Raw genomic sequence first — 13,663 nt, forward strand, 5'->3', positions numbered from 1 at the left:
CTCTATCTTCTACTATTTTAGAAGCTATACAACTCTATGTATTTTAGATAATGTAATTGTTTTGACCCCAGACAAGATCTCCCTTGTGACAACTGAGTCATTTGTGAGTAAGAACTGCAAGTTTTGGTAGACAGGAGTTTGGAATCATCATTAGATGGTTCTGGTCCCGTCCGCATTTCTTTCTCATCCACACTATGTCTTCTCTTCTGTCATATACGGTAAGTTCCCTGCCCAGTCATTTTACTGAGTAAATATTTCATTTCTTTACTAAACAGTTGTACAGGAACAATTGTCTGTTTAAGCAGAAAGAGGGGGAAATCTCATTTTAAGGGTTGAGAGTCACTTGGCTCTGGATACATGTACACTTTCTTTTAGGTTAGCAATTCCCTGAAATAGAAGCAATGTAGCTTTATTCCTGCACTAAATTATTTAAAGCTATCAGAATGGTTGTAATTGATGTGTAATTATTAACTCAAGGATATTTCCTTTTGTCCTTTGAAGTCCCCCATTAAAGCTGTCTCTAAGGCAGTGCACAAAGGAGTAACAGAAAAGTGCCATGGCGTGACAAAAATTGCATTTCCTCTTTATTTCAATGCCGCCCAATTTATTTCTCTCTTCTTTATTAAAAAGGTTAACAGTTTAACTAGCAAACATCAGGTTTTAAAAATAAAAAAGCTATTTAAGAAATCTTGGCAGCGATCCCGTCTTTTTAGCCTGAGAAATAAGGTAACCATGTTTTGGGGACAAAACAAAAGGGAGCTTGTCACTGGAATCTCTCAACCACAACCGAAGACGTGTTCAGCTTCATTTAAATTCCTGTTATGTCAGGCTTCACATTTGTAACTAAATGTCCCTGCCATCTATGCAAAACAGGTAATTATTAATGTTGGTTTTCCAGTTGTCTGATGTTACTCTGTGCCTTGTGTGCAGTACAAAGGGATACAAGCTCAAGGGGCTTGCAGAGTAAAACAATACTGAACCCCAGAGTTTTGGAGGCTGCTTATGGTTTACTTTTGTATCCATCAGATTTTCATTCTGTCCTTTCTCCAAGGAGCTCAAGGAGTAATATATGGTTCATCCTGCTCCCATTTTATCCTCATAAGTTAAACAGACTGTAACTGACCTAGGGTCACCCACTGACCTTTCATTATTTGGGAGAGGGGCAGAGGTGGGATCCAGCAGGTTCTCACCAGTCCCCGAGAGTGGGTTACTAATTATTTGTGTGTGCCGAGAGGGGGTTACTAATTGGGTCCGCTTTTCCATCTCCACGTCCTCGCCTCCCCGAGAGGCATACTGCCTTTGAACGTGAAGGTTCCATATAGCAATTGCAACTAATAATGTAACTCCCTGAACTGGGTTAATCCCTTTCAGGTACTGCAATTCATTGATTCTCAGCCTTTCGTACCTTTTATCTCACCAGTCTCTATCAAAGAACCTGTGTGTTTCACCATTGCTGTGTTCAGATTTGTGAGTTGAGCCGTTTTCTATAATGTGATGGTGATTTAGAAATGACCTGGTGCAAAAAAAATTTGGGGGGTCATGGTGGGGTGGCTGCCCATGAGTGGGGCATCCAACTCAGGTTTTGCCCAGGGATCAGGTTTGCCTAGGTATGCCTCTGCCCCCTTTGCTGAGGGGGGGCTGGCGAGGGAACCTGTTACTAAAATTTTTGGATACCACCACTGGAGAGGGGGGCAGGTTGGAACATGGATTGTCCTGGTCATGGCCCAACACTCTAACCACTGCACTGATTCTTTCAGTACCAAAGCTTTATTTTTTGTCTCTATAGAATAGAAATTTCATATCCATCATTGATAAATATTGCGGGAAAATCTGCATAGAAATTTTAACCTTGTTAAAACATGTTTAATCTGTGGTTTCATTCAAGTCTATCAAAAGCTTTCTCTGTCTGCACACAGGAGTACCATTCAAACTGAACACCTGGTCCATAGGACTAGAGTTACTTATTTTGGGAAATGATATTTTAATACCTGTTCACTAGGCTGCATATGAAAAGCATTCAGTTTGTTATTAGGCAGTGCAGTAGCAAATTTAAATTTCAAGTTTATAAGTGAAATAATGAGATGCTTTCTATTTGTTTGCTTGTTTTAACAAATTGTATTTTTTTCTATTTTTGATGGTAAATAATGAAGGCATATATAACATTTCTTCTACATTTTTATGTTTCCACAGTGAGAGAAAAACGCAAGAGTGTCTACATAAATCACGTAAGTAAAAAAAGCCTTTCTGAATTAGTATCTGCAAATATACCTTAGAGCAGTGTTTCTCAACCTTTTCAACGTCGCGGTACCCTTGACCTCGCTCTTCATATCTCATGGTACCCTACGGGTTGTATGCCCCGCCATCCCCCCACCTTCCACTCCCAGGGTGAAGGGAAGCACCGGGGGGAACGGCTGCTGACCTTGCAGCAGGCCCTGGCCCCTGTTCCAGCTCCACATCCTTGGTGGTGCCAGTGGGACACACTGCAAAGGGAGGGGGCGGTAGCGTTGTTGTGGTACCTTTGGGATGTGCTCACGGCACCCCAGGGTACTGCAGAACCCCAGTTGGGAATCACTGTCTTAGAGGTTTGTTGGCAAGCAATTTGGCTTAGTGTGCAGTTGAGGAAAGTCAAAAGTGTATTGACCTAATCAGTAAATCCACCCGATTATAAAAATAGCACACATTTTGTTACTCAGAATACAAACTCTTCAAATTTTAAGGTACTAAACTTTAAAAGTTGACCAAAAAAAGAGAGTTAAGATCTAATGTGATGTAGTGATTGGAATATCAGACGAGGATCTGGGAGACCTAGGTTCAGATTCCTGCTCTACTGTAGAAATTCGCTATTTGGGCCAGTCATACTCACTCAGCCCACCTCACAGGGTTATTGTGAAGGAGGAGAGGAGAATGATGTAAGCTGCATTGGATCTTTGTTGGGGATGAAGTCAGGGTGTAAATAAAATAAATAAATGACAGGAAAATTTTGAAGTTGAGTACAAATCTCACTTTTCTCAGTTTAAAGGCATTGATATACTATAAGACAGAAAGGTAGCTAGTAAAATGTTGCTTGCGTCAAATAAAATACAGTTTATTGTCGAAGGCTTTCACGGCCAGAATCACTGGTGTGCTGTGTGGTTTCTGGGTTGTATGGCCGTGTTATAGCAGCATTCTCTCCTGATGTTTCGCCTGCATCTGTGGCTGGCATCTTCAGAGGATTTGATGATCCGCTGTTAATACAGTTATTTTTGAAGATATTAGTGGTCTCTGTATGGGTATGCAGTCATTTTTTCCTCATTTGGGTTGTTGTTTAGTAAGAGCATTGGTTTCAAAAATGCTTTCCAATTCTTGCCTTGCTCCAAGTTTATTCATCTCCCCACCCAAAAACAGACACTGTATGTGCAGAATAGCTTAATAACTCTCTCTATAGCAGCTCCGTTTCCGCAAAGGATCACTATGTGAAACATTTTTAATGACTGATTTTATTTCATTTTTCCCTCCACTCACTTAGAGAAGGGTTACCTTTTAGCCCAAATATAGGTATCAAATCACCGACCTTTAGCTTAATTTGACATACTGTGAGAATATTTTTGACTGACATAATAGCTGTTTTTATAGCATGTCAGTCAACTTAAGTCACTTATCACCTTTCCTGTTATGAAGAGGAAGGCAGCCCCATCTTGCTTGTATGACAGGGTGACTTTTTAACAGGACAGCATGTAATTTCCCTGACGCTTATCTGGAAGCAAAGAGCGTTCCCCCCCCCTTTTAAACCATATTGTATTGGTGGATCATGCTTTCCTTGCAACTGTTGAAGGGTTAGCCATGACCTCCATTTTCCTTCCCTTTCATTCAAAGCTGACAATTGGGCCTTCTGAAATACTTCTCACTAGTGTGCTTGCTGCTTCTTGTAATTTGTGTTTTATTCTTATTCATTCTTTTCTCCGAGCTCAGTCAAGCTGTAAAATGATAGCAAGACTTCTGAAAACACAAGTGAGCCCTCTTCACCGACTAAAAGAGGTTGGCCTTTAAAAGGAAGGTGCTTTTGATATCATTTGCCTCTCCCTTTAATGGGGAAGCGTATCCTTTGGTTCAGGTAAAATGGCTGACATTATGCTGCTACTTACACCTTTCAAACTTTGACCCTATTCCTCTTCCTGGCCATACTCCCAAATTATCCCTCATCTAGTTTTAGCTAAATGCTGGCTACTTAGATAGATGGGTGAGAAAGAGAAGGTAATCTAGAAAGAATGGGTAGAGTTTACTGGGTAACAACCTGTTGAGGTGTAGAGTAAACACCCCTGTAGTAGAGCAGCACTGAATACTGGAACCCTGTAGGAACACAGACTCTCACACAAAAATTCTGCTTCACAGAAGCGGCCTTCATTTATTGGTTCCTGACAAGTTATGATCTCACTCGGACAAAAGTGCTTACATGCAAAGCTAACAGCGAAGACATGAGTCTCACAGTTCTCAGTATGCTTCAGCCTTATATACTGTTACCTAGCCTATCACAGTTCACTGTTAATTATACTCAGAAAATGCTGCAGCTGTTGGCTATCATGTAAATGCCAAATAGATTTTGATGATCAGTTTACTTACACTGACACAACCACCACCACCACCACCACCTTTATTAGGCATATAAAATAGGCTAAGTTTGCTGGGTACTGGAGTGGTGGGTTCAGAGGATTTCTGAAGGGCAAGTTGCCAAGAAAGGGTGTGGTGTGGAGGGAAGGACACTCGAAAGGTATTTGTAGGTATGTCCGTGTGTGTTAAATGACTTCCAATATTATTATTATTTATTAATATTAATATTATTGATAATATTATTAATAATAATATATTCCAATTTCTTCTTCTTCTTCTTCTTCTTCTTCTTCTTCTTCTTCTTCTTCTTCTTCTTCTTCTTCTTCTTCTTCTTCTTCTTCTTCTTCTTCTTCTTCTTCTTCTTCCAATAATAAACTTGTGAAAACCAGGTTATGGTATGCATATCTTATAGCTGAATTAACCTGTTCCATTTTTTTTGTAAATACCCATTGCATGAATTAAGGGTAACTATATTGCTGATCTGTTGCACAATCATATATCTGAAAAGTGCAGTTCATCTTGTTTTAGTCAGTTGTGACTAGAGAAGGATAAAGCTATGGTGAAGACAATGCAGATACAGTTGTCTAGGTCCACTCCATATCTTGCTTCTGTCATGGGGATAATCACAGTAGCTTAGATGTGGACTAGGAGATGGGAAGTTTGTCCCTTAGCCCTCAAGCCAAGCCACCAATTAGAGTGACACAGGACGCTGCTTATACTGAGCCTGCTAATTGGTAAATCTGGGTCGGTATTATCTATTCTGACTGGTAGCGACTCTGCAGGATCTCAGTTAACTGGAGATGTGGGATATTGAACCGGGGACCTTCTTCATGTGAGGTACCTGCTCTATCACTGAAACACAACCACACCCTATCCTGTGTCAGGTGCCACATGAAGAAAAAGAGGAGAGCCCGCAGTCTTTTGAGTTGCTGTGTGGTCTGGCAGGGAATGAAGCTTCATCTTGTAAGTGTAATGAAAGAGAATTAATGGATAAATGAAAGAGAACTCTTCTACCTGAACCTCAGTTCATGTTCAGGCCTGATAAAGGCCTTTTGGCAATGTCTAGTTCCTAAGCACATACAACATATTATTGAATGATTTCTCAAGAACTGTATGGTTTTGTTGAATAAAATAGATCATATTGGGGAATTTGGCTGGAGTATGAAATTGTAAGGATCTATCCACTGAGCTATTCTCCATTTTAAATGATTGATCTATTGCCATCATGAGCTACTCAGTTTCTGGCATTTTGCATTTTAATAGTAAATCCTCTCCCAACCTTAAAAATTCCTACTGACACAAGGAATAAAATCCTCAGTTACAGAGGAATTAATCAAGAGCTAATTTTGTTGCAAGCATTTCGGTTAAGAATCCTGGGTTCCAGGGCAACTTCTTCAATACTGTATGCTGGCATTTGTTAAAGAGATGCACTGTCAGAATGCAGCCTACTTTAAAACAGGAGTGTTACGGTTATAATCCACAGCTATCCAAAAACCATGAGCTAAACTGGAGACTTTGTTTTCCCCATCATTATATCTGATTCTGAACTGGACCCTAGGTTGTGGATCAAAACATCCAAACAATGGGGCCTGGGACAGCAAGGGAGATTTTTCTACAAATCTGATAAATCCCCAGGTTTAGAGAAAAATTGGAAATATTAAAATGAAACATTGGGGGATTGAAAGAAACCCCAGGTAATAGATATATCCAGAGTTTCTGTCACTGTAACAGACTTCCCTCTGTGATACGCCTCTGAACATGCCAGCTACAGATGCAGGCAAAACATTAGGAACAAGATCTACCAGACCACAGCCACACAGCCCAGAAAACCCACAACAACCAGTTGAATCTGGCCGTGAAAGCCTTCGACAATACCTTTAGCAGATCTTTATGTACCTCCTTCCTATTCATCTTTTCCCTCTTCATCTTGGTTTGTACATTGCCAAGGATATATTTGTGGTCTCTAAACTTTGCAGTAGCATAATAAATCAGGTACACATGGAGTAGGTGGGGTTGAGAGTGCATACGCTGTCAGTTCTTGGCTGGTATATATTGGACACACTTTAGTTCTCTTTCGTAGGCTTCTCTGCCACAACTTAAAAGAACTGGAAAATCCAGAGAGAACTAACACAAAGATCAAGGACTTGTTTAAAATGGCTGGCAGGCATGTTTTCTCATTCTGTGGGTGAAGGGGATGAACAGAGATGGCCTCTCTTTAAAAAAAAATTCCTTCCGTGGACAAACCTTTTCTATTGATTTTAAGTGTTCCCTTCTTTTGTCCAGTAAAGGAGCTAGTGATGTCTGAAGAACGTGACTTTCCTTATCAGTTCCGTGTCCTGGGTCACCTTTTGTTTGTGTCTTTTCACATATATCTTGCTATCTGACATTCCCGTCCTTTTAAGAATAAGCTTGGCCCAAATGCATTGTATGTATGTGAATTGTTCTTGGAATTGTTCTTTGCGTTTGAGCCAAGGTGTTCTTTTCTATACAATTTGTATGACACCTGGCACCTCTTCATTTCCCCCCAGATCTCTGTTAGCCCCAGATCTCTGGCAACCTGTGTTCATGCATGCATGATGTGTATGCAACGGACATAGAAACTGTTCACTTAATTGTGCTCTCTGAAGAGGGGGAAATACCTTTTGTATTATGTGACATGTTGTTATTCTTGTGTGTTGTTTTCTAGCATCCTCCTGGTCAACTGAGAAGGAAATACAGTTCCTCCTCCACTATTTTCCTGGATGACAGCACAGTCAGTCAGCCCAATCTGAAATATACAATTAAATGGTGGGTATTGAATTATTTCTCTCAAAGATGTATACAGATATTTCTAGATAATTACTTGCAAAAGTAAAAGAGAAGGGTGGATCAAATTTTCAGGTGTACTTTTTTTGTATTGCCGAAGGCTTTCACGGCCGGAATCACTGGGGTGCTGTGTGGTTTCCGGGCTGTATGGCCGTGTTCTAGCAGCATTCTCTCCTGACGTTTCGCCTGCATCTGTGGCTGGCATCTTCAGATGGATCTGATGGTCTGAAGATCCTCTGAAGATGCCAGCCACAGATGCAGGCGAAACGTCAGGAGAGAATGCTGTTAGAACACGGCCATACAGCCCGGAAACCACACAGCACCCCACTGTACTTTTTTTTGTTTTTGTTTTGCATGGGAATTTACAGATGTCAGCTGTAATGCTGAAAATGCGAGGATCAGTACCGTAGGAATGTTTCTGGCTATTTGCTGGATGGAAAGAGGGGGAATATGTGGCTTTCCCTGGCTTCTCTTTAGAGCTCCATCTTGGATTTCTGAGAGCTCTGTGGCAGTTCTGCAGTCTACGTTTTGTTCACGACCTGAGTTCAATCCCAACAGAAGTTGTTTTCAGGTAGCCGGCTCAAGGTTGACTCAACCTTCCATCCTTCTGAGGTTGGTGCATGCATGCATGCACCTTTACCTTACAGTATGGCAGCACCACAGGAGCTGCTACAGCACAATTCCTTTCCTGTATTTCTTCAGGGCAAAGTAAAAAGACCCAGGTTATGTGGGAAGAGTGTCTTCTTTCCCCACACCAGCATCCCCCCTTATAGATTCTAGGGCACCACAGATGTATAGATATCGTTCCGACTTTGCTGAGATCTATCTGCCTTTGTTGTTGTTCGCTATCTTTTTTATGACTCAGTGTGAGTTTGAAGTTTTCAGATCAGTCCCAGGGGAATAAACCATGGGCTAGCTAACCTTATCTTATTTTAAATAAATGCAGTGGGTGATGATTTCCATTCTTGGTTGTTGACTTTTCGGATCTTTCGAAGACAAAAGTGTGGCTGTCTTACAAACACAGGAATCTTGTTTTTTCCCCTCTAAAATGTTGAAACCTGTTTGTTTTCTTTGTGACAGAAAAGCATCCATGTCTGGGTCAACTAAGAAAAACTTAATCAATGTGATGCATATCCGTGAGGTCTTCTTCAGACAGATTGGCATTACTGCTTAGGTCACGGGTGTCAAACTCTCGGCCCTCCAGATGTTATGGACTACAGTTCCCACATCCCCTTCCAGCATGATGCTGGCAGGGGATGATGGGAACTGTAGTCCATAACGAAAGGCCGTGAGTTTCACACCTATGGGCCTTAGGTGGCTGTCAATAACAGTTCTGTTTTTCGCTTAATGGTCATGCAGGATAGTGCTTAAGCTTCTCCATACTGTGTATTGCTTTCACTTCTGGGAAGAAAAGAAGCAAGAGGTGTTGTTTTTTTAAATTTCCTGCTATTAGCAGTTCCTAACTGTGAACAAACATCTTCACATCTGGACAAAACTGAACATGCTCGTTCTTTCTCATGTTGATATGTTGTCTGTTAATAGTACGTTTTCTGGATTAATTTAGAAAGCACCTTCTAGAAGCACCTTCTAGTTACTTAACATAAGAACATAAGAACAAGCCAGCTGGATCAGACCAAAGTCCATCTAGTCCAGCTCTCTGCTACTCGCAGTGGCCCACCAGGTGCCTTTGGGAGCTCACATGTAGGATGTGACCGCAATGGCCTTCTGCGGCTGTTGCTCCCGATCACCTGGTCTGTTAAGGCATTTGCAATCTCAGATCAAGGAGGATCAAGATTGGTAGCCATAAATCGACTTCTCCTCCATAAAGCTGTCCAAGCCCCTTTTAAAGCTATCCAGGTTAGTGGCTGTGGCGTTCCCCCTGCCCCGCCTGCAGCCCGGGCTGGCAAACCGTCCCTCCGTCCCTAACCGAGGTGTTGGGCCCCTCGTCAGTGGCCCCGGTCTTTGGGGCCTTCACTGCCAGCTGCCGAAACCACAGGGTGGCCGCCCAGGGAGGAGGTAGCAGCTTCCTCCTCCCGCTTGCATGACCTGCCTACACCAGGCTGGGGTCGACAGCCCCACGGGTGCAGAGCCAACCACGCCCGTGAGCAGCCGCCCTTCCCTCCTCCACTCCCTTTCCTGCGTCCGCGTTCCCTCCGCTCGCAGTCCCTCCTCTCTCTCCAACTTCCCCGTTCCCTCGCCTCCTTTCTTCCTCCCTCTCTCTTTCTCTCCCTCTTTGTCCCACGTCAGTTTCCTCCTCTCCCTGCTCTTGCAACACCCTCCCTCTTCCCGTTGCGACCAGCCTCGCCCTCCCCGCTCTTCCTTCCTTAAATAGGTTCCCCTCCTGATTGGGGCTGTTCCCGGCCTCGTCCTCGGCCCGGCCGCCGGCCGCCGGCCGCCTCTCCGGGCGCAGCTGCGCTGCGGTTTCGCCAGCCGTTGCCGGCTCCCGCAGCCGCAGCTGCGGCGTATCGGGGCTTCCCCCCGCCGGGCCTGCCGCCTCGACGGCGCGCTCCTTGACGGGCCGGCTGCTGCCGGGTCCCGCCGTCGACCTCCCGCTGGCCCCGGCTCCCGGCTGGGCGAGTCCGGGGTAAGCCGTCGCGGCAGCCACGGCGACCCCCGGACACAGGCCAACACCACCTCCTGTGGCAGCATATTCCAAACACCAATCACACGTTGCGTGAAGAAGTGTTTCCTTTTATTAGTCCTAATTCTTCCCCCCAGCATTTTCAATGAATGCCCCCTGGTTCTAGTATTGTGAGAAAGAGAGAAAAATTTCTCTCTGTCAACATTTTCTACCCCATGCATAATTTTGTAGACTTCAATCATATCCCCCCTCAGCCGCCTCCTCTCCAAACTAAACAGTCCCAAACGCTGCAGCCTCTCCTCATAGGGAAGGTGCTCCAGTCCCTCAATCATCCTTGTTGCCCTTCTCTGCACTTTTTCTATCTCCTCAATATCCTTTTTGAGATGCGGCAACCAGAACTGGACACAGTACTCCAAGTGCGGTCGCACCACTGCTTTATATAAGGGCATGACAATCTTTGCAGTTTTATTATCAATTCCTTTTCTAATGATCCCCAGCATAACACCTTCTAGAATGGCCTAGTCCAAATTAGAAAATCTGCTGTTACGGCCATTTTCTGTATTTTCCCCAGTTTTCTATTGTCCCCTCATAATCATGTTTAAATACACTGAAATTAGAACACTTGGTCTACGTTCTCATGAACCTTATTTTTCTGCATTTCCTGAGTCTGTAATAATAATATTCCCCCCCTTTCTCACTGCTTGTAAGTTCAGAAAGGGAAATATCCCTTGTGCTGAACTCACCTGGCTGAGAAGGGAAGTCACCTGAGATATATTGTGGATGGCACAAGATGGCCGTAATGCACAATGAGTGATTTCATTTACTAGTTTAAATTCTTTTAGCCAATGAAAGCTCCACATTGTCCAAAATGTAACATTGCAAGAGTCTTACCTTAGTCTATATTGAAGCATGTTCTCTTGCTGTCCCTCTAATTCAGAGGAATTTGTTGATTACTTTCATTCCACGTTGTCGGTTCTTTTGCAGGTAGAGTCCTTCTTGACAGGTGTAGTTTTTTTGTGGCAGAAATTCTGTTCCATCACCACCATGGCCTTCAACCCAAATAGACAGGATTTGTTTGCCAAGGTGTGATTCCTGAAGGCTGTTTTAATTGGATTCCCCTACTGGGCTTCAAGAATCTGGTTTACATTCACTGGGGCCTGGATTCTTTTGGACTTTGACATTGACTAGATAGGCAGGATGTTTTGAAGCAGTTTGTGAGGTGTTTTGTCCATAACCAGTGTATTTATTTATTGATCAACTAATTGGCTGATTTTGGTGAGGGTGTACGTTTTTGTTCTACCCTTCCTCTAATGAGTGCAGGGTGGCATACATTGTTGTATTCTTACATCAACCCTGTGAGATAAGTTCCTCTGAGAGAGTTAGAGTGATGCAAGGTCATCAATCAACTTCATGGTAGAGAACCAGTCTGGTGTAGTGGTTTAAGAGTGGTGGACTCTAATCTGGAGAACGAGGTTTGATTCCGCACTCCTCCACATGAAATCTGTTTACTCTTGCCACCAGCATGGCTTCCAAATGCCAATTTGTTCCTTCGCAGAGATGATGTGAACGTTCAGAAGAGTCCAAAATATTTTTTTTGTCTTTCTAAGGTTTTTTTTATGTGATTCGCTCCACAAGGCCTTTGAAATCTTATGAAAGAAAAAATTATAGTGTAATTACCACATGCTGTCTGTCTTGGCTTGTGATGCATCAGAGAGACTGTGGTTTTCTTGTAAAAGTTCTGACGAAAAATTCTAGCCCCTCTAGTTAATTCACTTATTTATATGTGATGCACTAATGAGAAGTCTGTCAAAATAAGGCTGGCAGTCATCCGTGAATCACTGATAAATTTAAAAAAAAACAGGCAGTAAGATCCTTTTCTTTCTCCTTCGTGGCCTCTGCAGTATCACATACAAGGTTTGTGCTTGTATGGAAGTGCTTTGGAATATTCTAGAGCTTTAGTCAAAAAGTTGATACCTGAATCCTCTGTGCAGAGGGCGAGCTTTTGCTCTCTGCACATGCTCAAAGGAAAAGTGACTTCTCAGTCCCCTCAGAAGCAGCTGAATGAATATTTTCCTCAGAAATGTTTTTCCTCAAGTTCTTCTTTCCTATTCTGAGCTCAGGCTTTCATTTCTGGGTTTCAGTTATGAGGACCATTATCCTTATTTTGTTTCCTTAGGTGATTTCCCCTCTTCACCCCAAGCTTTAAATACTGCTGGACTTGAAGAAAGAGGCAGCAGAGGGAGTTACTTCCTCACAACTTCCTCTAGAGGAATATTGCTTTTCAGTTTCCTCCCTTTTCTCAATTTTAGTTTATGCTTTCACTTAAGTACTAAACTGACATTTGTCCTCCTTTTATTCCTTTGGGAAGTAGATCTCATTTACATATTTCAAGGGCTTTAGAAGGCTCAAGAGATCTTTCTTAGAATATCCCTGGAGTAAGAACATTCTCCAGACCCTACAGGCCTTTGGAGGATCACTGTCTTTACGCAGAACTTGTGGAGACCCTCCGCATTGAAATATCACAGCCGTTGCCTTGGTTATGTCTGTTATTTACCAACTTCAGTGATGTTGTGTTACCTCCTCAGTTGTAAAGCCCCTGGAGTTGACTACAGGTGTTTCAGTTGGTCCTTTTTCAGTCTTGAGTCTATGTATTGAGTTCGGGAATTGGGCTACTTCCTTTTTGCTTTGTCATCCAATCTCTAACTGGGCCCCACCTATATATTGATTCAGAGGAGAACGAATTAGAGAGACATCAATTACCCTCTAGTTCAACTCTTGCCTGATCAAAGGTTCTGCCCAATTAGAGTTTTCTATTTCCTAAAGCTACAAATTAACACTGTGTCAATTGCAGTTCAGAAACTGTTGAGAACTCAGTGGCCTCAAGTGAACATACGTTGCCTCTGGTCCACTTCACTCTTCTTGGACATCAGATCCCGAAAGGAGGAACTTCCATGATTTATTTGGGATTTTTCTTAATAGGGAAACTATCCATAGATTGAGACGAGTCTCATCTACCATTCAGCACCCAGGCAGTGGCCTTGGCTCTATCTAGACCGATGATATTGATCATGTCTTCACTTCTGTTAGCATTGTTAGTAGTACTTATGATGGCACAGTTTTGCTTTTCTATATTTAATTGCTAAAAAGCCTTTCCCCTCTCTGGTGGTCTGTTTTTTTTTTAATCTGGTCAATTATGCTGCAAATCCTCTTTCTGTTTTCTCACTTTTCTTCCTTCAGTTCAGAATGTTTTTGCTAAGACCTTTACAGTCCAAGTTTCTAGCCCTTGTTTTCTAACCTCGCCATTTTGGAATATCTAATGCGGCTCCCACTCTTGCTTCTCCTGGTTTGGCTGGTTTCATCAAAGGTAATTTGCTGTTGGTTTGATTTAGTCCTCTTTGCCCATTCTATTTTTTGTGCACCCCGTAGGCAGGTCTGGTATCAGCCCGAGACATTTTGGTAACTCAGCTGTTGTGTCAAGGAGTTTTGTCCCCTATTCACTTGCAACATTTCAAAGGTTGATGGGGTGCAGTTCTAACTGCTCTTCACTCACAGGTGCTCTTCAACGTATTGTGGTCTCGTCTTGTGGCATTCCCCTGCTGAGCTCAACTCGCAGGCCATTTTCCTCCGTCGTTTGTGAGTCACTCTCTTCCTTCCTCCTTTTAAATCCATTCTATAAAGCGCCTCTTTTCATAG

At 42.9% G+C, this 13,663-nt stretch overlaps 1 protein-coding gene across 3 annotated transcripts in view; it reads left to right on the forward strand.

Annotated features, from left to right (window-relative positions):
• The window catches only part of CCNY (cyclin Y), a 111,858-nt gene that overhangs the window by 77,464 nt on the left and 20,731 nt on the right, over positions 1-13,663 (forward strand). For all 3 annotated transcript variants that reach the window (XR_007245772.1, XM_048511170.1, XM_048511171.1), the window contains exons 3-4: positions 2,191-2,225; positions 7,271-7,371. Coding sequence is in view for 2 of the 3 variants with exons in the window: in XM_048511170.1 (XP_048367127.1) it covers positions 2,191-2,225; positions 7,271-7,371 (136 nt within the window). In the remaining variant the exon portion in view is untranslated. The remainder of the gene's footprint in view (positions 1-2,190; positions 2,226-7,270; positions 7,372-13,663) is intronic.

This window comes from Sphaerodactylus townsendi, linkage group LG11 (genome assembly GCF_021028975.2).
Source record: "Sphaerodactylus townsendi isolate TG3544 linkage group LG11, MPM_Stown_v2.3, whole genome shotgun sequence".
NCBI classification, from domain to species: domain Eukaryota; kingdom Metazoa; phylum Chordata; class Lepidosauria; order Squamata; family Sphaerodactylidae; genus Sphaerodactylus; species Sphaerodactylus townsendi.